The 26,477-nt window shown below is 39.8% G+C and overlaps 1 protein-coding gene across 1 annotated transcript; it reads right to left on the bottom strand.

Moving 5' to 3' along the window:
* Nucleotides 1-1,737: 1,737 nt before the first annotated feature.
* ZKSCAN2 (zinc finger with KRAB and SCAN domains 2) lies at nucleotides 1,738-21,631 on the bottom strand. The gene is made up of 7 exons (XM_053557448.1): nucleotides 21,163-21,631; nucleotides 19,984-20,170; nucleotides 17,508-17,599; nucleotides 17,041-17,167; nucleotides 11,430-12,116; nucleotides 9,228-9,704; nucleotides 1,738-6,625 (listed from the first exon to the last, which is right to left on the bottom strand). The coding sequence occupies exons 1-7, from the start codon at nucleotides 21,565-21,567 to the stop codon at nucleotides 5,703-5,705; spliced, it is 2,898 nt and encodes a 965-aa protein (XP_053413423.1). The 5' UTR covers nucleotides 21,568-21,631; the 3' UTR covers nucleotides 1,738-5,702.
* Nucleotides 21,632-26,477: the final 4,846 nt, after the last annotated feature.

Genomic DNA, 26,477 nt, shown 5'->3' with positions numbered 1-26,477 from the left:
AAAGATTTAAAGTCTCTCATCTAATATCGAGACCTGAGTCAGTTCATAGAAGACAGGGAGTCCTGATAACCTTGTGGAAAACCCTGATGTAACCCCACTCATGAACATTATGAACCTTTATCTTGGCTTTCTCTAAAAAGGTTTGTGGCCATTTACTCAAGGACACTATAGAAAACCTGAAGGGACTCATCTAGATACACAGACTCTGTAGGTCCGCCTGAGCAGTTATAACTCTTTAGTTCCTTGGGTACTATGACAATCTGCTGCATAGAGTGGAGGTTATGATGTCCATGTGACAGACACTTGGCCTGGCATTTGCCTCATGTTTAGGTGAACTGGCTCCCTGCACTCATCTTCCTATAGTTGTGGGTCTTCCTATAGGTTGTATGAGTACAGTTGGAAACATATCCTTAGCAAATGACAGAATCTATGCTCTATGCACTGACTCTATCACAGAAGGAGCTGGAATTGTTATGGCAAGAAGGGCTAAATGGAAGCCACTGGAACCCTTCCTTTGTGTCAAAATAGTGAATCAAAAGCAACATATGAATGGATTAATAACCTGGTATGGGATACTATTCAGCCACAAAAGAATGAATATTTTTTATCTTTTCTTTTTTTTTTTTTTTTTTTTGGCCGGGGCTGGGTTTGAACCCGCCACCTCCGGCATATGGGACCGGTGCCCTACTCCTTGAGCCACAGGCGCCGCCCTTTTTTATCTTTTCTAACAACCTGGATGGATTTGGAGAACACTCCTGAGTAATGGAAAAACAAGAACCATATGTTCTCAATACTAAACTGAAAATAGATTCAAAACTACTTACTTAGTTGAGAGAAAAACTTGATTAAATTCAAGAAAGGAAGGGGGAGGGTTTGGCACGTTCCCACCTCAATGGAACAATGAACAGTGCACGGGGGTATATGGCATATTTCCTTGGTGAAGGAAAGAACCACAACTTGGGACTTTACCTTACAAATGCAAACAATGTAACCTAATCATGTGTACCCTCATATTAATCTGAACAAACAACACTGTGAACGATAGTGGAATACACAACCCCAGAACATGCCCCTTTGGCATAAGGATTATTCTGAGCTAAATGCACTTGAAAAACAGCAGGTGCAAAAGGGGTGCCCAAAACTCCCTAGCTATATCAGGAGGAGAGAAACATTCTTAATCATCAGAAATGGGGAGTTGAGGCTGACAGAAATGTGTACAGACTTTGTTAAAATAACTCTTTATTTTCCTTTGGTTTTCCCATACATGTATTTTAGTCACTTTCCCATAATTTTCTTTCCTCAATCTGGTATCTAAGTACTTACTTTTTGCTACTTCTCTGGGTCATTTCTTGTGGAGACTAATGTACATATAAAAATCTTGCTTTCTCCTGTCAATCTGTTTTGTTAATTTTGTCTTTGGGCCCAGCCAGAAACCCTAAAAGAGTACATTTTTTCCTATCCTACAACTGTTTCTTTGGGAACACTGTCAAAGCTTCTTCAACACACACTGTTGGCGTGTGTCTGTTCAGAGGCACATGCAGGGGGGTCGCCGAGGGGAAGTCTTCCCTACCATTGGAGCCAACTATTGTTTGGAGCAGTGGTAGGGACAATTATCCTGCTGTCTAGGAACAACTGTGCACTCAGAAAAGATTCCTGCTGCTTTGGGGGATAGCAAGGAACTGGAATGAGATCAGAATTCTCTTTTTTGTTAGCTACTAGATTGGCTTTTATCAACTTCTTGGGTACTTTTTCTTTTCCCTTAATAGAAGGACACCCTTCACTTTATGGCAGAAACCAATGGGACCATTTACTTTAGACATTTATTTCACATACAAGTTTTCAAGACATCTAAGTGAACATCAACAGAGAACAATGAATAGACATTTGTTTATAGTTGGTCTTGGAATGCATTCAGACGGATGCAAATGCTTACAGTTACACAAGTTACTCAGACATTCCTTTCATCTGGGACTTCCCCAGTTCCCACATAGCTGAGTCTTCAGTCACTGGGCAACAGACCTCACAACATACGCTTTCCTCACTTTAGCTAACCTGCTGTTGGCTACTGAGGAGCCTGGGGGCTGGCTGCTATTTTACACTTGGGACTTGGCCTTTCTCCTTACCGAGCAAGCTATTGAGCTGATCTTTCCGTCACAGCATCCCCTTCCTAAAATACAAAATACATTCTGTATGACCTGGATGCTGCCTGTAGTGGTGAACCAGGCCAGTAGCCTGGTCTTGTAACCTCCTCCTCATATATACCAGGTCAATAGACTGACAAAACATTAGAGCCAGAGCAACTTACCAATCAAGTTCAACTTCTCTTCCGGTAAGGAACTAAGGCTCAGACATAGGTCATGATTTGTCAAACACTATTCATTTAAGTGGTAGTGATGAGACTAAAACTTGTCTCTTTTGGCTTCTGGTCTAATGTTTATTCTATCATGGAAGGTTGCCCTGAGCTGTTTGTGTGTAAAGTTTTCTTCTTTAAAAAAGCCAACGTTGGCCGGCACGGTGGCTCATGCTTATAAACCTAGCACTCTGGGAGGCTGAGGTGGGTGGATCACTTAAGCTAGAGTGAGACCCTGTCTCTGAAAAATAGCCAGGCATGGTGGTGGGTGCCGGTAGTCCCAGCTACTTGGGAGGCTGAGGCAGGAGGATTGCCTGAGTCCAAGAGTTTGAGGTTGGTGTGAGCTATGATGCCCCATGACCCAACTGGGGGTGACAAAGTGAGACTCTGTCTCCAAAATAAAATAAAATAAAATGAAGCCAAGGTAATTTTCCAGAGGAATGAGTAAGGTAGAACGTGTAATAACATCACTGGTAAGAATTGGAAGTATTTGTGGGAATAACAAAGCAAGTCTAGATAGGAAATACAAGCCCACTTTTCAAAATGCCTTGGATAAGATGTTAGAGACTAAAATATCTGTTTATCCTACTTTTCAAAAATAAGAATTGACATAATTTCCAAAGAAATAAGAAAAAAATAAATATAGATTTAAGTAGTTGGTTGAGGAGGCCTATAGGTTTTGTTGAGCTTTCCAGCAGCCAGAACAGAGAGAAAAAGCACTAATTTACACAAATCACAGTGTTTATAACATAAAAATTTTTTATTTTTTGCTTAGGATCAGAGCTTTCCTTGGTACTGAGATACTAACATCTACAAAAAAACTTTTTGTATGGATATTCATAAAGGGCAGAACTTTGATCAGAACATGATTATTCATTTTGACTTACATGTCTCAGCTGAGAAAAGATAAAATGCAGAGACAAGTAGCCTTGGTATAATATAGAAGGCAGGACCTTCAGAACAGAGACAAAGTTCATTAAATTAATACACATCTAAGTAGTCCATTTAATTAGGAATATAGGAAGGGGCACCCAAATTCCACCTCAGCTTGATCCCAGGCATGTAAGAGTTAAACAAAATGTTTGTTCTACTGGAGATGAAATGTGTCTGGAGCCTTTCCTGCCATTGGGAAAGGTTGAGAGATGGAGGTAGAGAATACAGTAAATTTAGAGAAACTTTTCAGTGAGTGAAGGTGGTGTTCCCATGATTGAGTTACTAACCTTTTGTAGCTGACTTGGGTGTGAAGTGGTCCTGCCTGTTGCTGTGACACTTCTCTATCGTGTTGTAGGTTCCTTGAGTACAGGCACCAGGCCCCCATATCTCTCACAGGGGCGAGAACATGGCCTTACCTATAACAGTGCTTAATAAATATTTATGAATAAGTCATCTACTTTCCTGAATCATGCTTCCATATAATTATCACTCCTGTGTACATATTACTAAGTGGTGATTTCTATGAATGTGCATCTTCTCTAGAGTAGGAATTCCAGAACATCTATACAATATAAACACAAACCCACTGGTACCACACACATCTTATTGTGCTAGGCATACTACTGACATGAAACTGCACTTATCATTAGAAGTCTATGATTCTGACAACACAGGAAATCAACCTATTGAGATTTCAACAATCATAACATTTCTAACACTGTAAATCAGAAACACTTATCAAGGTTTACCTGAGTCACCTGCTTTCCAGCAGGCCACACCCTATTTTGGCACCACAAATTGGATTTCTTTCCACAGTGCCTACCCTCCTGGGTATTCTCCTGAACAGGTTTCAAAAGATTCAAACATACTGAAAGGAAAAATATTTCTAGATGTCTTCAAATAAGACAGTGTTCGACCAAAAATAATAAAATAAAAAGAGGTAAGAGCAAAATAATTATCTACACAGAGTCTTCACTCTGATTATCTTTCTACTAAGCTTAAGACTTCGCCCTCCCCAAAGCAACGTATGAAGGGTACGTATGAAAGGTACCAATGCCACTGTCCTCAACCTAAAGCCACTGGCCCTGGAAATTCTTGGGTTTCACCTATAACTCTATGAATTACCTACTCTTCCCACTGACACTATTCTTTACTATTTACTAAACTAGTGCCAAAGGGCTCTCAAAGAGATTTTTCAGACAAACAGGTAAACAAAGAAACAAAAATGGGAGTTCTGATTTAGAAATTTTTATAAAATTCCATTTTCAGTGAGCTAAAGAGTTGTATAATTACTCAAGGCTCTACAGTTTGGTTTATAATCTTACGAATAGGGACCAGAATCCTCAGAAACAGAGTATATTCATCAGCCAGCCTTGGAAGTGTTGGTCTGGACTGAGGAAGCATAAAGCACACCTAAGAAGTCCAACTGGTCCTAGAAGTATCAAATATCTCAGGTCTCTACCACACTTTTTCCATATGCTCTTTAAGTTTTAGAAGCACTATTATACAATATACTGAAGTGTGGGGTGGGAGATACAAAATATGTCAACATACCAGTCATGTTCTAATTAAGAGCCAAAGAAGTTATAGAACTAGAATGTGACTGAAATTCTACTTCACTTTAGTGAAACACACCACGAGCATGTATCCCATTCAATCTGAGGACGTGGTAGTTCACAAGAGTCATACAGGAGGACCCAAAATAATTAAGAAGTATGTGTAGGACTTATGAGAAACAGCAAAAGGAACTGGACTACTCATAAACTGGAGAAGCAGGAGTCAAGGGGATTTAAATCTTCAGGTACAGAAAAGGATGCTGGGTGATCAATTGCTTATCATCTCCATGGAGGGCAAGACATTAGTAACAGGATTTCAGTGACAATAAAGGAATTCTTCCCTTTGGATCAACTTCTTAACACACAAAGAGGTACACTGTAAAAGACTTCTGAAGGAAGCTATAAAATCTTCATTCTCCTTTGGTGAATATCTTCAAAACCAAGATACATTAGATATAGTTTGGATCAGACTCCTGAAAGTTCTAACCAAATGTGAAAATCTGTTACCAAGTTGCATCCAGGATCTTTCAGCATTTTCATCTTCTTGGAAACAACTCACCCACATGGAAGGATCTTGAATATTATTGGACTTAGCAATCCATTAGCAGTGGCCTCAACATGTTAAAGAGACTTCCATTCTGAATTCAATTATCTTCTCCACTTTACTAAAAGAGAAACTGAGACACATAGAAGGAGAGAAACAGAAGCAGAGGTGAGAACAGAATAAAATTAAAGTGTCTAGTTTCTTTACATTTTGACGTTTATCTTGGGAATTACACTTTATAGCTAAGAAAAGATTGCTTCTAAGAGTGAGGTTAGGGTAAAATGGCTAATGGAGTATTTAGGAAGAGAAGAGATCATTGTCAAAAAGTTTTCCTGAATTCATCTGTCTTTCCCTTATGTGGGTTCTCTGTGGAATACACAGATGGAGGGTGTGGCAGAGGCCTTTCTCTCACATGAACTTCCCGGTGTTTGGTAAGAACAGAACTCTTACTGAAACGTTTGCCACATTGGGCACATCCATAGGGCTTCTCTCCGGTGTGTATTCTCCGATGTTCTCGAAATCTTGTGCAGTTATTAAAACTTTTTTCACAATCCACACATTTGTAGGGATTCTCTCCAGTGTGGACTCTCCGGTGAGCACTGAAATGAGAACTGTTGGTAAAGCTTTTCCCACATTCTCCACAATGATAGGGCTTCTCACCAGTGTGGGTTCTCTGATGTATAATTAGACTAGAGCTTTGACTAAAGCATTTCCCACAGTCTCCACATCTGTAGGGTTTCTCTCCTGTGTGGATTCTCTGGTGGGCACCAAAATTTGAGGAGTCATTAAAGCTTTTCCCACAGTCAAGACATTTAAAAGGTTTTTCTCCTGTGTGAATTCTTTGGTGTCTGATCAGACTCCTGCTTCTCCCAAAGCACTTCCCACAGATACTACACTTATAAGGATTTTCCCTCTGGTGGGTCATCCTGCACATAAGACGGGCACTCCTTCCAAAGTTTTCTCCATATTTGAGAAGTCTGTAAGGTCTCTTCCCCATGAAAAGCCTCTGATGCACTACAGCTTTCCCTAAATCTCTAGGCTGAGACATTAGCTTTCCCTGTTTAATTCCTTGAAGGTTTTCCCATTGTCTTCCTGAGATGCATTCCTTGTTCCGATATTTACCAAGATCAGTATTCTGGGAAACAACTCTTTTAGATTTTTCTATCAATGCCCTATGCTGGTCCACATCCTTATATATTATCTGCATTGGATCCTCTTTGATACTACTTCCAATTCCAAAATCTGGAAAAAAAAAGACAATACAAATTTCACTCAAGTCCTATATTAACATAAACAATTAACCTGGCCTAGAAAGCTTGGTATGTTATGATCCCTAATGCTTCATTGGCCTCAGATTCTATGACTCTTTACTGAGTTATGTGCCATATATTTTTATAGTCCATGAATAGGCCAATAACACCCCATACAGAACAGGCCTTCAGAAATGTTTTCTGAATTGATTTATAACTCATGCTATTATTCCTCACCTATTTTCTGATTAACTTGGGAGCAACCTGGCTTATCTTCCTGAAGTTTCACTCTAATTCATTCTGTCTTCATTATTGTACACTTATTCTACACCATGCTAGTCTTTAAAGTGAATTCTAGAGAACGAGTCCAAACTCCACAAGAGTCTTGAGGGACTAACCAATATCTGATCATATCCTATCCAACAATGCTTTTTTCTTCTCCTCATATATTCTTGTCACTTTTTCTGGCTGTCAAATCCATGCTAAATCAAACCTTAATTCTTACTGTTACCCAAAATGGAATTATTTCCTCTTTACTCTTTCATCTACATCTCATTGTTCACTACAAGGTTCATCTTGAATCCAGCATTTTGTGAAGATTTCTGGACAAAGGACATGACATGTGGAAAGACAAAAGCTTTGGAAGCACACACCTCTGGTTCTAATCCCATTTTGGTCACTAATTAACTGTTTTTTTTTTTTTTTTAACTATCAATTTTTCATTATGAGAAATTCAAACATATAGAAAAGTAAAGGGAATAGTATGTACCATGGGTGATCATGAATCACTTAGCTACTTTTAACAATGATTGATTTATGGCCTATCCTGTTTCATTCCTTTCCCACACACTGTTCCTTCTACCCAGACTACTTTGAAGTCAATTCTAGACATTAAATTATTTTATCCATAAATATTTCATAAGCTGTGTAACATAGGCCCAATTCAGGTTTAATTCCCAAATCCACATTCTTAAGCATCTCCTATCCTTGTTTCTACTGTCCAGTGTCAACATTAATGTCCTTCTAAACATTTAATTCAAATTATTAGTAACTCTCAGCCCCAAGTGGGGTGGCTGTGGCATGGATTAAGGAAAAGAGGGCAGTCATCAATCAATCCAGTAATGTAACAGCTTTCATTGAGAAGTTCTTTTAAAGCTTTGAGATTAACTCCAATGTTGTTCTGGGGTTTGGAGAAGTCTCAGCCTAGCAGTTGCCTTAGACAGAACCTGGTAATTTGATGACAGGTCTGGAACTCACCTTAAAATTAAGATTCACAGGGACTTTGTTCCCACAGTTATCAAAACCAGAATTACATAGGACTTAAATTTAAGCCTTTGTAATTTCCTATATATACCAGCAGGCAGACATATGAATTCCCTTCTCTCATGTAAATGGACGTTACTTTCCCTTGCTGAGCTTCAGTTTTATAGTCAATTCAGGCAAAGTAGAGCCTCTTGCTTTAAAAAACTCATCCTGCACTACCTCATACATCCAGCAATTCCTGTGGGCTTAATGTAGCATTACTGAAAGACATAGCTCCTATCTCTTAGAATCTCACCATTTACTGGGAGATCTTAGATATACAAAGTGTTTTGTGCCATAAGACTGAAAGAGTATGGGAATTGAGGGAAAATCCGGACACGGAAATACATTAACGCCAAGGACATTCAAGATGGAGGGAACACCACGAACTAAACTTTAGATGTGAGAAAGCTTAAAGTTCATGTAGGAAATTCCAAGTAGTTTTGCTTTGAATAAGTACAGAGTATAGGAAGAAAAATACTAACATATAAGGCTAGAAGAATAAGGAGCTTATATTAAAAATGGCTATGAAAACTTAATAAACGTATCATGGGAAAAATTGGTTTGGAGACTTTTATAATAGTCCAGGCGAGAGAGAGAAAGACTGAACTAGGGCAGTGGCTTTGGTGACTGAGGGGACAGACATACATGTTAGTCCACACTATTGGCAAAATGTGTCACCTAATGATGATGATGAGTGAGGAGGTATCAAGATCACCTCTGAAGTTTTAAGTTTGGATGAGCTGTGGGAGACCACAGGGAGGAGCCATGAGGTAGGGAGGAATATGGTATCTTAGCTTTGAACATACTAAGTCTGAGCTACTGGTGAGATGCCTGTAAGTGGGAAAGGTGCAGGGTGGAGCTCAGGACCAGAATAGTCTCCTCATTTTGTCTTTGCTTATCTTTTTTCCCCTCATATATATCTCATTTAGCAGTGAGATATTTCTATTTTGAGTTTATTGATATACCTCCTGGATCCAAATTTTTTCTCATATGTAATTCAAAGTTCTTCCTCACTGTATTTCCAGGAGATACACTGTCTGACCCATACAGGGAAAAACTGAGATCCCAAAGATCAGGTCACTAAAATGTAAGTTCTTCCTTTGAATTAGAAGCACCATGAAAACAGAAACTGTTTTATTCATTGCCAAATGCCCTACTCCTCAAACAGCATATGGCATTTAAATATTTGTTGAATGAGTAAATATCATGAGCAATGTGACAGATCTACTGATTTTACTGTAAATTACAGTTCCTTCTCTCTTAAACTGAAATCCCTTCATGATCCTTACCATTTAGACCTGGAGGTTCCTGGAATTCTGGCTCTTGTACAATTTCTTCCTCACTCATTCTCTCACTGCCAGAATCTTCTATTACTGCCTCCTGTGAGATCTCCTCTGGTTCCCAGGCTGTAGGTTCCTGGGGTTCAACCTCAATGCCCCCTCTTTCCTGCCTTACAGGTGAAGAGACTTCTGGGGTGCTGGTAGAAGGGCCAGATGCCCGAGAGTTAATCAGGGCATCCATCTCCTTATAGAATGCACAAGATTCTAGCATGTGGCCATTTTTCACTTTGCGGTAACTCTTCTGAAGGCTTTTGAACTTGGTTCGGCATTGTTCTGGTGTCCGGAGGAAACCACATTCTCGAAGTTGTTCAGCCACTGCCCCATACAATTTGCTCTTCCGATGACAAGCTTGAAGTGCTTCATAAAACCGAGTCTCCCGGAGGATATCAAGAAAAGTCTTGGTTTCTTCATAACCCCAGTGCACACCTGCCATTCAAGGATGAAGTTCAAAGATATCAGAAAAGGAGTCATTACACAATGTAACAGGTTAAAAAAAAAATGCAGTCACAGTAGCAACAGGAACTACGGCATACTTAGGAATAAACTTTGCAAGAAATGAGATCTATATAAGGAAAGCCTATAATATTTTATTGAAAAGACATAAAAGAACTAGAAAAAACCGTGTCTGGATAGAAGGCTCAGGCTGTACAGGTATCAATGCTCAAATCAATCTATGAAGTCAGCTAATGGAAGCTGATAAACATAGACCTAAGTTTACTTGGAAGAGCAAAAATGTAGTTTCCTCAATCTGCCACTACTATGGTGATTAACTAAAGAATTTAACTGTCAAAGTATTTTTTCAAAGTAGTTATAATGGGCTAAAATAGCCAATAGGAACTTTTCCCCTCAAAGTTCTATCACTTCTTTCACCAGTCTTCCTGAAAAGCAGAACAATATCAAGAATAGTTTCAACATGATTGTCCTCTTCTTTGAAAGATGAAATGATCTGCAAGACAAGCAGATGTTCTGTATTTATAGAATAAAGCTTTTCAGGATGTGTCTGAAAATAACTGGTTATTGAATGCTTGGTAAACTGTAGTAGGAAGAGAGTCATTTTTATCCTCTATCTACTAGGTGGTCTTTCCAGTCCTATCACTGGATTCCCATATTTGAGATCACCCCAAGATTACAACCGTCATTTTTTTAAGATTGGTGAATAACAACCATGAGGTGTTCTTAGTCATACTATACAAAATGGACACATGGGTTTAACTGCATTTCTCAGTCACCAAATACTCAACACAGGCTTTTGTTTGCATGGTGTTATCTTTCCATCTTTTTAAATTTAAGGACTCTGTGTTCTTATATTTAAGATCTATCTCTTGTAAGCAACATGTAGTTGTTTCTAATGTCTATTCTTTGTCATTAATGATATATTAGAATTTTTTTTTTTTTTGAGACAGAGTCTCACTTTGTCAGCCTTGGTAGCGTGCCATGGCATCATAGCTCACACCAACCTCAAATTCTCAAGGGATCCTATTGCTTCAGCACCCTGATTAGCTGGGATTACAGGTGCCTACCACCATGTCCAGTTAATTTTTGAGATGGGGTCTCACTCTTGCTCAGGCTGGTATTGAACTCCTGAGCTCAAGCAGTCCACCCACCTCAGCCTCCCAGAGTGTTAGATTATAGGTGCAAGCCACCAAGCCCAGCCTGATATTTTAGAATTTTTATCTATATATTTTCTTTTTATTTGACTCATCCATTTTGTGTTCCTTCTCTCTCTCTCTCTTTTTTTGTTGTTAGATTAAGAAAAAAAATTTAGTCTGTTCTTTAACCTGTTATAATAGTTACATATTCTTTTGTGGTTATAATAATGTATCCTTGACTTATAACAATCTAATACAATTAATTACTTTACCCTAATTCTTAGATCTTTAGGACCATTTAGCTCTATTTATCTTCCTTCCACAAGGTCCTAAATAATCAAAAGTCTATGTTGTGCTCTAAACTGAAAAGGAACCCTCCATGACCACTCAGTGATTTTACTTGGACTGCACTGGGCACAGAAACAAACACTTTAGAGTAATTTCAATTTATGTGGTCACATCACAGTGGCATGCTCACAGTACACCCAGGTTTGGTTGCTTCTGGTTCATTTCTTTTTCCATATATCCATTTCATACCAGATTAATAAGGCACAATTCTTACCACTCAGGTTTTGAAACAAGACAGGGGCACCACGAATCTCAGACTTGCGGACAAATTCAATGCCCATTTCATCACCATCAGAATCTTCTGCGGCTTCCTCCTCCTCCTCCAGCAAACTGATCTGTTCCTTAGCAGTGATGCCAATTCTCTTCATTCTGGGCAAAGCCATCATCTCTTTTGGCTTATCGGAAGATGATGCATGGGCTGCAGGGTTCAACAAAGCATCCATGTCCTCAAAGAAGGCACAGGGTTCTAGCATGTGACCATTTCTCACTTTTCGATAGCTCTTTTGGAGACTTTTGAACTTAGTCCGACACTGTTCTGGTGTTCGGAGAAAGCCACATTCTCGCAACCATTCAGCCACAGCACCATATACCTGGCTATTTCGGGGACAAGCCTGAAGAGTTTCATAAAAGCGAGACTCTTTGAGAATTGCAAGAAAAGTCTTAGTTTCCTCATAGCTCCAGTGCACACCTGCTATTTTTTCATCTTCTAAACCCCACTGTTGCTGCTCTCTCCATGCTTTCCCTGAACTCCTTGTAGGGATCTGAATGGCATGAATTGACTTTTCCTTGACGTAGTTGCTTCGCAGGATGCTCCTCTTATTGGAGGAATGTAAACCTAGAGTCCATGGCTCTTTTCTTTGGTCCAACCGGGCTGCCTTGTTAGATATAGACACTGCACTACCTACAGTAAAAGAAACACATTTCATGGTAGACATAGAAGTCATTACTGTGTGCTTTAGACTGCTGTAGTACACATTTTTGGATGATTTGTTCACACCAAAGCCTTCCCCAACCATGACAATGCATGCCATAGTTATTCTTACACGACCTCTTTGGCCTAATCATCTATTAACTTATATTATCATTTTACTTTTCATGTATCTATCACTTCTTTTCCTAGCCAGTACTTACAGAAAAAACTTTAAGAAACATTTTATTACCGGGCGGCGCCTGTGGCTCAGTGAGTAGGGCGCCGGCCCCATATGCCAAGGGTGGCGGGTTCAAACCCAGCCCCGGCCAAACTGCAACAAAAAAATAGCCAGGCTTTGTGGCGGGCGCCTGTAGTCCCAGCTGCTCGGGAGGCTGAGGCAAGAGAATCACACAAGCTCAAGAGCTGGAGGTTGCTGTGAGCCGTGTGACGCCACAGCACTCTACCGAGGGCAGTAAAGTGAGACTCTGTCTCTACAAAAAAAAACAAACAACACTTTATTACCTTTGATTCCCTCTCAGTAGCTAATAACGTATTGGGTTCAGCATACCCTTCTAATCAGTATTTGTTACTTATAAAATAAAGTGTATTTGTATCTGTTCCCACACATCATCCATGTTCACCCAACACACACACATGTATACACACCAGGGCTATGAGAGATGAGAAGTCAAGAGTTTTTACAAAACTGTATTACAAAACTAAAGTAATCAAAACAGACACAGTGACTGGGGGAAAAGAATACAAAGCCTAGAAATAAATCCACCCATGTACAGTCAACTAAACTTTGACAAGGATGCCGAGAACACACAATTGGGAAAAGATATTCTCTTCAATAAATGGTGTTGAGAAAACCTGACATCCATATGTAAAAGAGCAAAACAGAATCACTTATATCGCTCACAAAAATTAACTCAAAATGGATTAAAGACTTAAAGGTAAGACCTGAAACCCTAAAATTCCTAGAAGAAAACAGAAAAAGCTCCTTGACAGTGGTCTTGGCAGTAATATTTTGGATATGATATTAAAAGCACAGGCAACAAAAGCAAAAATAAGTAGGACTACTTCAAACTAAAAAGCTTCTGCAAAGAGAATAATCAACAAAATGAAGAGACAACCCACAGAATAGGAGAAAATACATTCAAACAATCCAATTAAAAGTGGGGCAAAGGATTTGAATAGGCATTTTTCAAAGACATAAAAATCAGCAGAAGGTATATGAAAAGGCGCCCAACATTACCAACTATCAGGGAAATGCAAATCAAAACCACAATGAGCTACATGTATTCCATACATGTTAGAATGACTATCATCAAAAAGACAAAGATAAGTGTTGGCAAGCAGAAAATGGAACCCTGTGTATTGTTGGTGGAAATGTGAACAGGTACAACCTTCATGGAAAATAGTATGGAGGTTCTACAGAAAACCAAAAATAGAATTACCATGTGATCCAGCAATCCCACTTCTGGATAGATAGGGATTCAAATCAGTATGCCAAAGACATGTTGCCACTGCCATGTTCAATGCAGTATTATTCACATATAACTACGATATGGAAGCAACCAGGTGTCCATCATTAGATGACCAGCTGAAGAAAATGTGTTATATATACACAACAGGAATACCATTCAGTCTTTAAAAAGCAGCAAATTCTGTCGTTTGTAACAACATGGATGAACCTGGAGGACATTATGTTAAGTGAAATAAGCCAGACACAGAAAGACAAGTACTGCATTATCTCACTTTCATGTGGAATGTAAAAAAGTCAATCTTTGAAGTAGAAAGAAGAATGATGGCTATGACAGGCTGGGAGATGGGGGAAGATGGGGAAAAGAGATATGAAAGGGTACAAAATTTCAGTTAGGAGAAATAAGCTTTAGTGGCCTACTGCCTAGAATGATGACTATCATAAACAATAAAACACAGTGTATTTCAAAATTGCTAAAATGGTAAATTTTAAAGTTTTCACCACACCAAAAAAAAAAAAAAAAAAAGCTGAGTATGTGAGCTGATGGATTTGCTAATTACCTTGATTTAAACATTCTACAGTGTAAACATGTATTGAAACATCATACTTTACCCCATAAATATATACAATTATTATTTGTAAATTAAAAATATTTTAAATAAAACATGAGATAACAAGTGTTGGTGAAGTTGTGGGAAAAAGGACCCCTTATGTACTGTGGGTGGGAATGTAAGTTAGTTTAATCATTGTGAAAAACAGTATAAAGTTTCCCAAAATAATTAAACATAGAGCTACTATGTGAGTCAGCAATCCCATTTCTGAGTATGTATCCTGAGGAAACAAAATAAGTATTTTGAAAAAAATATTTGCACTCCTATGTTCACTGCAGCATTATTCACAATAGCCAAGACATGGAAACAACCCAAATGTCTGGTGATGAATAAATGAATAGTGAAAACTTAAAAAGAAATATATACAGGGTGGCGCCTGTGGCTCAAAGGGGTAGGGTGCCGGTCCCATATGCTGGAGGTGGCGAGTTCAAACCCAGCCCCGGTCAAAAAAAAAACTGTAAAAAAAAAAAAAAAGAAATATATACATATATGAAAATACACGTCTATATAAATAATAGAGTACTATCCAGCCATAAAAAAGGAAATCCTGTCATTTGTTTTATTTTTTATTTTTTTCATGAACATCACACTTTATTCCAGAAACAATTTAAAGTAAATTATTGTTCCAATTATACATTTTTTATTTTTTTAAAATTGGAAAACCTCGGTGACTGGTACTCCAAAATATTTAATGATCCCATCTTTATTGTTATAGTTTCTAGTAAAAGTTTAACTTTTAAGCATGCCCTTGAAGGATAACATGGCCATGGAGTTCTCACAAAGTACTTTTAATCTTTATCTTTAAAGCACTTTACTGAAAAGTATGTTTTCTGGCACATTTTATACCCTACTCAATTTTGAGTCTCTTAGCTGGCCAAGATACTGGTGGGAAAAGTTGCATGAATTCAGGACTTTGGGCACTTTCAACTCTCTTCACACAGAACTCAAAACCCAAGGCAATCATTTAATGCTCTTTCCCATATCTAAATTGGTTTTCTCATTGTGCCAGCTTGACATACCTTCGCGTCTTAGGGCTCAATACTGATGCAAATTATTAAAGTTAAACTGGTAGGTTGATCAAGTGGAAAATAGATTACAGGCAGTAGAGACTTGTCAGCTTAGAACACAAAGTAAGGGGAGGCTTGGGCCAGAGGGCAAAAAGATCTAAGTCATACCTAAGACAGAAAACAGAATCTGACACACTTGCTTTCCAGACACACAACAACAGATCAAAAACAAGTTTTTGTTTCTAAAGAATTACCTTTACTACCTAATGGCTTATCAAAACTGTTCCAGATCAAAGCAGATAGAAATATAATAACTAGGTCACTCTACTTTCTCAAATCTAAATTGGCTCCCTAGTTGTGAAATATGCGTGCTTTTTAAAATTATGTGCAAAAGTTACTGACCAGAATTATGTTGATTTTTATTTATTTTATGTAATTAACTTAGTTGTGTTAAATTTATTGTTTGGGGAGATTTTTAATATTATTCATCCAAAAAGCATGTTTAAATACTTTCAAAGCCAAATATAACAAGATAGTGGTGTCATCTGCTCCTTGGTGAAATCCTGTCATTTGTGACGAAATGGATAAACCCGAAGCATTTTGTATGCTAAGTGAAATAAGCCAGCTACAGAAAGACAAATATTGTATAATCTCACTTATACATGGAATCTAAAAAAGTTGAACTCTCAAAAAGAAGAGAACAGATGGTGATTGGGTGATTGACAGGAGCTTATGGGGGGATGGGAAGATGTCAGTCAAAGGGCATAAACTTTTACTTATAAAATTAATAAGTTCTGGGAAACTACTGCATGGTATGGTGACTAAGCTAATATTACTATATTATATAACCGAAATTGACTAAAAGGGCAGATCTTAAATATTCTCACTACACACTCACACTCTTACACACACAAAAATAACTATGGAAGGGATGGATGTGTTAATTAACTTGACTGCGGCAATTATCTCACAATATGTGTATATGTGTAGATATAAAAAAATTGTTGTATCCCTTAAATACACACTTTTGTTTGTTAATTATACCTCGAAAAAGATGGAAAAATTTTTGGCAGAAGAATCTAATTTTTTAAAAAAATCTTACAGGAGCCTCCAAACACGTACATTGAAGAAATAAAGTAGAGCTGTTTTTCTTAAGGGAGGGGGGAGTGGGGAGAAAAGCCTTATAACTTTACCTCTTGGTCCTGAGACACAGGACCTCTTTTTCCTCAAAAGAGACTGAAGTCTACTCTTCTATTACATGAAAGGAAAAAACAATCTTTGGTTTTACATTTTAAAATTATTGCTGAGAACAAATAAAATATTTGCTTAACTCAAAAAAGAACTTTTAGAGACTTCCTGGTAAGGTTAATAGGAAAGAGTTACAAGAACAGGAAACAAATCGAGTTTGCCACCATATAATACTGAAGAGATAAATTCAACTTAAATTTGAATTCTAGCTACATCGCTTACTTTACTTTTAGACCAGGGAAAGTTTCTTAACCTCTCTAAGTCTCAGTTTCCTAGGGAATAAGACCATCTCCTGTACTAGGACATTTTATATGATATAAATATGATAATCATATATAACTCTTTTCCAATATTTTTATCACTAAATTATTTTAATTATTATTTTTTTTTTACTGGAAGGAGAAATAGGTAAGGTAAGAAAACCTAGACAAGTGATTATATTTGACAATCCAAGGAGACCCATTAAGTGTTAACATTTATATCTGATTATTTTATAATCAGTAGAAATAAATATATTAGAAATTCCCAAGTCTTATTTGCAAAGGAAAAGAATCCTTACTTACCCAAGGAAACCACGTTCCCAACACTCTCCTTCCTGATACCCTGGTAGAGGCCTCTGTGAGCAGGAATCTGATGCACACTCTTTTTGTAGGAGAAACCTCTTGTCATGTGTACATCTTTCAATGGTTTCTGTAATGACACTAACACCAATGACTACCAAGATAACCGTGTAGAACTCCAAAAGATGAATGATCATGGATGAAGCAGAGAAGGGGCCTAATTGAAATCAAGGAGCAAAGCATAGATTAAGTGCCAAATGGAGCAGAAGATACATAAAGAATCACAAGATGAGATACAAGACATGAGGAGTCCCACTACTCAGAAGACTCAGTCCAATCTCTTCTGGAAAACAAAGAAAGAGGAAAAAGTCAAGGAAGGAGTATAAAAACTTGAGGATGTTGCAGACACATAAAATCATAGTGACTAAGCACCCTAGGAAGAAAGGCTAGAGAGGACAATTACAATTTACCTGGGACCCAGAAGGATGTCGTGAGGTTGTCACTTCTTGATCTGTGGTGCTCCATTCACCAGCAGGAGCAGGAAACCAGGGAGAAGGCCGAGCTGTAAAAAGAGAAAGAAATAATTAGTATTCTAGGTTCTGGCCCTTTAATCCATGCTGTTGCTTCTTTTAAGAAATTATCTAATCAACTAATACAAGTAGATCAGAACAATGCCCCAAATCATAGTGCCCTAAAGTCAGGCTTGCAAACTCTTCTAGTGTTTTCAGGGAATTAGCAGGTAAAGTACATGATGAAGGATGCCAGGTAAGAACTGCAGGGAACTAGAGAGCACATGTCCCAGGGGAAGGGCATAGCCAATGCTCAGCTCCAGCTGATGCTTCAATGTGAGATGAAGGCTTTGGCTCTGGTAGAGTAGAGCTGCTCAATTTTTCAAGAGAAGTAGAAATATGGACTTATATATGTATAAAATCTCTAAAGTCTTAAACCTTGAGAACTAAAAACAAACAACAAAACCCCCAAATGAAAACTCTTTGTAGGCAAAATAAAAAGTCAGACTTGGCATACCAGTTACCAGTTTGTGACTCTAGTATAAGTTCCCCATGAGTGAATATTGTTCTAAAAACACAGCAAACATAGATACACAGTAATAGACACTACCAGAAAATACATCCCTTCAAGGGCATAAGGAAGACATATAAACTGTATAGCATAATTTGTGGTCTAACTTTTTCCCTATCTAGGAAAGAACTGTGACCAAGAACTCAAAAGCTTACTCTACTATTTTCTACAGAAGCAAATCAAATCACTTCCTTGGAAACATTATAATCCCTAAGGCACACACGGCTGGGATCATATTGATACATCTTTCTGTAGAATGAATTCATCTTACTGAGATACCTATCTTTCAAATTTTCTGTCCTTCATGCCCCAGTTAGTACTTCAACTTTTCCACTTTAGAAATGCCTTGTTGGCTTGGGATGGAAAAATACAGAAATACCACAATAAGTACTTATTGGACTAACTTTACAATGAAGTCATTGATATCATCTAATCCATGTGACCAAGGGAGCTTTAATAAACATACTCTGGATAATGCAGAAATCACTAAATATGTGCAATGTGTTCTATCATCATATGAATTTGGAGATGGGTAAAAGGTTGGGATACAGTAATAGGTAATATTGCCTCTCAGTGCAGGGTTGTGTATATCAAATTTAAAGTTTAAAAATACTTGTGGCATTATGGGATAAAGAGAACTAATGTTTATTGAGCACAATTATGCATTGGCCTATGGTTGAAGTCAGAAATACATTCCATGGAGCAGATACTTGAACTCCTGGTGATTGAACAGTTTTTCACCATTTTACCTGAGAAGATTCAGGCTTGGGCACAGAAGCAGGGTCCAGAAAGTAGGGAGGGGGTGATGGCACTGGTAGTGCATTTGGAGAAAGAGACTGGAAGACTAAGACAGCAGGTGAGAAGGTTTTCCAAATTTCTGTATTTAGAAAGAAGGGAATTGGAAAGGCATGTGTGCAGGGATATATTGCAGGAAGAAGTGCTTATTATGAAAAGATAAATTGTACTAATAAAAAAGCTTGCTTGATTTAATCATCCTACAATGTAAATATGTACCAAAACACATCTGATTTGAAGTTTAAAAATAATTGTGCCATTATGGCACAACTGGCTCATTTAATGTACACTAATGATCTTGTTATTTCCCTTTCATAGATGAGAGAATGAAAAGTTCAAAAGTGTCTGATCAAGGACACACAGATAAAAAATGGCAGAGCTAGGTTTTGAATCTAGGTCTGTCTGGCTCCACAGCCTAAGCTCTTAACGTTTGTACATTAATGCTCCTTTTCATATTACTTGCCAAGATCACAGAAAGGGTGGCAGAGACACCAATGATCTTACTAATCCTCTCTTTAAGCCTGAGATGGAGCCACACTTCAAGGGATGGAAAAATCACTGTTGACTAGGAAAGCCAGACTGTTCATTTCCTTGTATTCGACTTGATTCATTCATGTCTAGGGCAGGTATGAACATTAGCGGTCTCTCCTCTGTGAAGACTTACTATTTATCATTTTCACATGCCACTTCTGTGATGCCTTCACTTGTGAGTCAGTTTTAAAATATAAGTCTTGTTTCTCTTTCTAAATAGTCTTTCTAGTTGTTTACAGTCAGCCTAGAGCGCACACACACACCCACCCACCCATGGTAGGACTGAAAAACATAAGCTGACTGTAGAGTGGAGACTGAAAATTACACTACAAATTGCAATTTAAGTTTCCCCAGTTTCTATCTTTAGATCCCTTTTTACTTATATTGTACATGTCTCCAACTCTTAAAGCCTTTCTCCTTAAATACTCAATTTACTTTCAATATATATTTAAGGGACCCATACTGAGTAATGAACAGTGTAAGGGATACAATATAAATCTGCATGGTCTCTGCACTGAACATTCCTTGAGTTCTTCTTACCATTCTTGGGTAAGGGCTGACGTTCTTTCTTTTTGTTCAGATGTTCCTGGTGTTCCGAGTGGTGGCTTCCAGCTTCCTCCTGAGATATCATCCTGGCTTGGGTTTCCACCTGGGCTGGCTGAAATTCTGACACCTCCCATGTTGCTCCAAAGGGGGCTTGCTTCTTTGTGTGTAAAGGACTGCTGACCTGAGAAATAAAGTCAATACTACAATGGAAAAGGGGAGGAAAAGAGGTCCAAATCAGGGCCAGATTCTCCCAAGAAAGATATCAAAGAAGGATAGAAGACATGAGAAATTTCTCTCTGTTCCTAAGAGTGTCACTGAGGGCACTGGGTTAATAGTACTGTCCAAGAGTTTGGGCAAAAATACTCTTTATTACTATATAGAGGGGAAAAATCTGTCAAGAGTGAAATACATAGCCTTTCTGATGCTGAAATTAAGACGCTATTTGAGTGCTTACACCTACTAGGTTCACAGAAAAGTAAGTTATCAGAACGTACACATTCACTAGTGATCTGAAAGCTTATAAAATTAATCTCCACATCTGTCCATCCCTGACCAACACAGCAACCTGCTGATAGATCTTGACACATGCAAATCCTGGGCAAGGTGAAACTACAAATCTTGCAAATGCTGCAGGATTTCATGAGGTTAATGAAAGGGATGTTGAAAAAGAACTAGAAGAGCATGTAAAGCTACTGAAAAATGAAGATCTGGTAGTTAAGTGGAGTAACAAGGATGATGGCATTGAAGAGCACAGCAGAAGATACTGACTGGAATATTAAACGATTAGAGAAGGCTCTGGGATAACAGATGGAGCTCGTCTTTTTTTGTGGGGAGGAGCGAAAATAGCCCTCTTTGATCAAGCTGCAAAATTAACCCCTGTGAAGCACAGCCATATTATTCTCTCATATAATTTTCTTGCAAACATTATGCCAAAGATTAAAATAAACGCCGGGTGCATAATGTTTAGTTTCATTTGCAAGGTAATATTTCAAAGCTTTTATTTTTCTACTTAATAAAAAATTCTGATCCCCTTTTAAGTCAATTCACTTTAAGGATTTTCACTAGAGCCATTTATCTCTTCATAATAAGCACTTCTTTCTGCAATATATTCTTGCCCACCTGCCTTTCCAATTCCCTTCTTTCTAAATACAAAAATTTGGAAAATCTTCTCACCTGCTGTCTTAGTCTTCCAGTCTCTTTCTCCAAATGCACTACCAATGCCACCGCCTCCTCTCCACTTTCTGGATACTGCTTCTGTGCCCAAGCCTGAATCTTCTCGGGTAAAATGGTGAGAAACTGCTCTATCACCAGCAGTTCAAGTATCTGCTCCTTGGAACGCATTTCTGGCTTCAGCCACCGGCAGCAAAGTTCCCAGAGTTTACTGAAAGCTTCATGGGGCCCGGTCACATCCTCATAACAGAACTGCCTGAAGCATTTGCGAAAAGTCTCCGACTCAGAGCTATCTGATCCTTCCAGAATGGGCTCTGATACCCACTCGGGGTCCTTTTCCACCTTCATTATTAGGCAACCCTCAACCTCCAGGGGCGCATGGATCTGAGGGTTCAGGGCTGCAGCCATGCTCCAACTATGTGGTGAGCCTCACGTCTAGCTCAAAGTAGGGGCCCAGTAAGCTTCCAAGAGCTCCCTGGCTTAACGTTCTTGAAAGTGTGATAATGGAGGTAAAAAACGGCAGCGTCAGCAGGAAGAAGTTATTCGAAGCTGATTAATCAAATCTATTCGAGGCCCGTGAATAGGTTAATGTGTACCCTAAGATCCCAAACCCCAGTCTCCTCTCCAAACAAGATGTGTCCTCGCAATGTGGTTTTCCAGGATGCATCCCTTTTCGAGCAATGACGGTAACCAAGAGACTCGAGGACTGAGATGAAATCAGGCGAACTGAGGAAAGGATGGGCAGAGGTGCACAGCCGGGCCGGGAGGGGGTGTGTCTGATACCCCGCGGTCGGGCTCCAGGGAGGCGAGGCCTTGAGTGGGTGGGGCCGGACGTGCAGGCCCCGCCCGGCCCCGGATTCCCAGCTCGGGTCACCGCAGGGCTCCCAGGCCGCTGCGGGTGTCCAGGGAGGACTGGCGGTGTCCGCGACCAGCGCCGGGTTCTTTTGGGCCCACAGTGGCCCTGGCAGTACTCAGGAAACCTCTGCACGTCGAGAAAAGACCGCAAAACGGTTCTGCCCGTAAAGGAGAGAAGCCGCGGGACGAAGCATAGGCGCCTAAGGGGGCGGCGGCCAGCTCCTCTCATCCAGCATCATCCACTCGGCCGCGGAGAGCGCGGGGGTAGCTGGGAGCCACGGCTACGCATGCGCCGCCCGCAACCGAGCGCCGCGGGGTCCGCGCGAGGCTTTCTCGCGGGCGAGGGGCTGGGAGGAGGGGCGGAGGTGCATGGTGGACTCTCGCGAGAGCACATGGCGCGACGACTTGCTGCTTAGAGACTGTAGAACTGAGGGAGGCGGAGTGTATTCCCCTGGCGGAGGGACATTGTGGAACTTGAACAGACATACCGTTGGGGACTTTGGAACAATTTGAGGGAAGGAGAGTGAAAGTCCTGGTTCCAGGCGGAGAGTTTAGTCGGTGAGGATTCATTTCTTAGGCGGAGAAGCACTACTGGGCAGGGGGCGCAGAGTCCGGAAGAACGACGCAGGGACTGAGAACTCTTTTGTCTTGCGGAGGGATCGAGGGTCGTGTTCGCGCCCCAGGCCCTCCGAGGATCTTAGCGGGTGTTCTGGTGGCGGGGGAGCCTCGGCGGACCCTCCATCCGCGCGGGGACACCGTGCAGTGTTGTGCTTTCAAAGCGGGGAGGGACCTGGGAACGACTCACGTACTTCCTTAGGCTTTTTCGTTTTTGGGGTTCTTGCAGCTTCCTGCTGTGGGGAGTCTGTCTGAACATGACCAGGAGGGATATCCGGGGTCAAAGTCTGTCCGACCAGCACCCCTCTGCTCGCAGCTTCTTCCCTCCTGGTGCTGTGAGAGGTGCCCGGTCTCCCAACCTGTGTGAATCCATGGTGCTAGCTTCCCCATTCATCTTTCCTCCCAGTGTTTACTAAGCACCTACTATGTGCTAGGCAGTGTTTGGGGCCCTAGACGTGCACCAGAACAGCAAAAATCTTGTTCTAAGGAGGTAGGTAGGATAGCGTATTAAAAAGCACAGCTTAGTGGCTTCTTTTACAGAGCAAATGTTAGTTAAAATTAGATGGGTGAATTCTAGCAGCCCACTGGCATAGAGCACCACGTACAAAAGAGGCATTAGATGAGGGAGGGTCAGAGAGAATCTCTTCGGCAACTTAGGCCTGCCAGGGGATATATTGAAGTCTTTAGCTAACCTTTTAAACATTGCATTTCTTTTTTTCTTTTAAAAATAGTATTTATTGAGTACCTAGCTTGTGCCAGATACTGTGATAGGTGGTGAGCAAAAACAGAATCTTCTGCCATTACGAGTTTTGGCTGGCATTAATCAGATCCATAAACGTGTGTACAGTTGTAACAGCAGAGGGTACTACCAAGAACAGAAGCACATTGCTGAGAAATTCTGTGTATTGGAGGGATTTGATCTAGTCAGAAGGTCTCAGGAAGATGTTTTGAAGAAGCAGTGCTAGGGATAAAACCCAAAGGAGTAAGAATGAATTAGGTAAAACCTAGACCTCACTAAACTTTGATAAAACAGACACTATTATCCCCATGTTAGAGTAGAGGGCATAGAGACCTCAGGAAGGTGATGTAACTGTCCAAGGTTATATTAGATTAAGTGGCAAGGAAGAATTCAGATTCTGATAAGAATGGAGTCATTTAGATTCTGCTTGGGCTATTTGATGGTTTTAGGAGAAGCAAGTATCATAAGTAGCTCCCCCACATGAGGAAGCAGAATGCGTCACAGAATCAAAAGCCTTCAGAGCTCAGGCAGCTCTTCACAAACGAGTGAAGTGGGCAGAGTACGGGGCAATAGAGGATGATGGGAACTCTATAGTGAATGGGAGGTCATGTTGCCTGTCTGAAGGAAGCAGTCATTAGTCCCAGCCTTTTGTTACCATCCAGGACTATGGACCAAGCCTTGCCAGATCTTCTGATCTTTAAAAAGTGGCAAATAGTCTTCTTAGGTAGAAATTACACTTGTAAATAATTAGTAAATACAGTTATATTTTTCCCCCGCTAGAATGTGAAGTCAATGAAGCAGGAAATTTTATTTTGTAATTACTGTGTTCCAGGAGCTTACAACAATGCCTCACATATCAGGCTTCAAACAACTTCATCTGCTGCCCATAGCCTCTGAGCAATTCCTCCTATGTGTTTTTGAAACAGTTTTATAAGTTCATTTTCTGATTTTACCCACCAGTCTATCTGCTGGCTCCTGATTTGCTTCTGACATGATGGCAGCATGAAAAACTCCCAGTAAGGCCTTCCAGGGAAATATTTAGTTCTGTTTTCCTTTTGTGCCTTTCTACCCTCCCTCTTCATATTTAGGTTCTCTTCATCTTAGTAAACTTGGCATTGTATTGTATTTTGTTTCCCTCTATTTGTCCAGTCCTTTTTATACTTAATGGTCCAGTCCTTTTTATACTTAATGGTTTTTCTGTTGCTTTGGTTCTCACCTAGCCTTTAGCATGTTGACCTTGAGCACTCCCCCGCCCCCGTCTCACAAACAGGTATGGTATCCTTTACACTGGGCCAACCCCTGCAACTCCTGGCTGCTCCCAGCTGCCTCTTTTCAGGGAAGTTTCATTTCTGAGAAACTGCTCTTCTGAGACGTCTTGCTCCAGAAGAAAATGATCATCCCTGGACATCTGAACTTCCTACCCCATCCCATGATTTAGTCAAGACAAAAATCTCAAAGGACAGTTGTAATCTAGCCTCCTTAAAGCTCCTTTGCAAGCAGAGGGTACAAGGCTTGCTCTTTAGTGTCTGTTAGGTACAGTGTCACAAATGTTTTAGGAATTGTAATTTGTGGTAGCCTTTTGGTAGTGCACACAGAGTCATGGATATATATATATATGTTGGGAAAATTTGAAACATAAAAAAACAGAATTAACTCAAGTTTATATCCTCCAGCATTAACAATTAGCAACTTATGACCAATCTTGTCTTCTCTACATTTCCACCCACTGCCCTGATCCTGGATTATTTTGAAGTAAATTCTCAACATTATATTATTTTATTTGTAACTATCAGAATGCATTATGGAAAGACAGAAACTCCTGTTTTAAACATTACTTTAGTATCATTATGAACACTTTCTAGTTGCATCAACAATTGCTTAGTATCATTAAAAAAATCCACAGCTTATTTGTTTGAAGTGTTGTTTGCAAAGGAAGAAAAGGTCACAGATACTGGGCAGGTTAAAAGGACAGATGTCCTCCGCATTTGTTAATTAGGTATTTACATCTAATGTAAATGCACTTTGGGAAGAAAGGAGAGATTGTTGAAAAAGTAGTGAAATCACTATAGGTCAATAAATAAAGCAGATCATGCTACTCTTGGAGAAATGGTTATTTTCTTAAGTACCCCATTCCCCAGCTTCCAGGACTTTGGGAGGCCAAGGAGAGAGGATTGCTTGAGCCCATGCACGAGTTTAAGACCAGGCCGGGGGACATAGTGAGACCCTCATTTCGACTAAACAAATTATCCAGGGGCAGTGGTGTTCCTGTAGTCCTAGCTACTCAGGAGGCTGAGGTGAGAGGATCACTTGAGCCCTAAAGTTTGAGGTTACGGTGAGTGATGATAGTGCCACTACACTCTAGCCCAGGTGACAGACTCTGTGCCCCCAAAAGAAAAAAAAACACCCCATCTCTATCACCAAATCCAGAGGCACTCTCTTCCTATGATCCCAAGAAGACCACTCACATTAATCTTTCTTTGGCAGAACCTTCAATACCACAGCTGTCATTTTACAAGCATCCTGAGAGCAACATTTCCCACCGTGTTCTTCTGTCCATGGTGCTGATCCATCAGCCCTTTGGCCAACAACCTAATTAACCTTTTGGCTGATGGGATTTAATATAGGGTTACCATAAAAGTGAACATTAAATAATTTCAAGAAGTAATATCTATGCCTATGTTAAGTTACAAAAATAAACAAAAAATCTGAACTGGAGAATTTTTCTTTTTTATTGTTGAGGATTCATTGAGGGTATAGAGAACCAGGTACACTGATTGCATTTGTTAGGGAAAGTCCCTCTTATAATTGTGTCCCACCTCCAGGAGAATTTTTTAGTAATGTCAATTACCTCTCCCTTTCTTTTTAATGCCCAATATATATTTTTAAGAATTAAAAAATAGACCAGGTGTGGTGGCTCATGCCTGTAAACCTAACACTCCGTATGGCTAAGGTAGGTGGATTGCTTCAGTTTTTGACCAGCCTGAGCAAGAGCAAGACTCTGTCCCTGAGAAAAAAATTGGTGGGCATTATGGCAGGCACTTATAGTCCCAGCTACTGGGGAGGCTGAGGCAAGAGAATCACTTGAGCTCAAGAGTTTGAGGTTTCTGTG

Source organism: Nycticebus coucang, chromosome 12 (assembly GCF_027406575.1).
Source record: "Nycticebus coucang isolate mNycCou1 chromosome 12, mNycCou1.pri, whole genome shotgun sequence".
NCBI lineage: Eukaryota > Metazoa > Chordata > Mammalia > Primates > Lorisidae > Nycticebus > Nycticebus coucang.
Note: the sequence above shows the minus strand (reverse complement) of the source record. Positions and strands in the feature narration are given on the sequence as shown.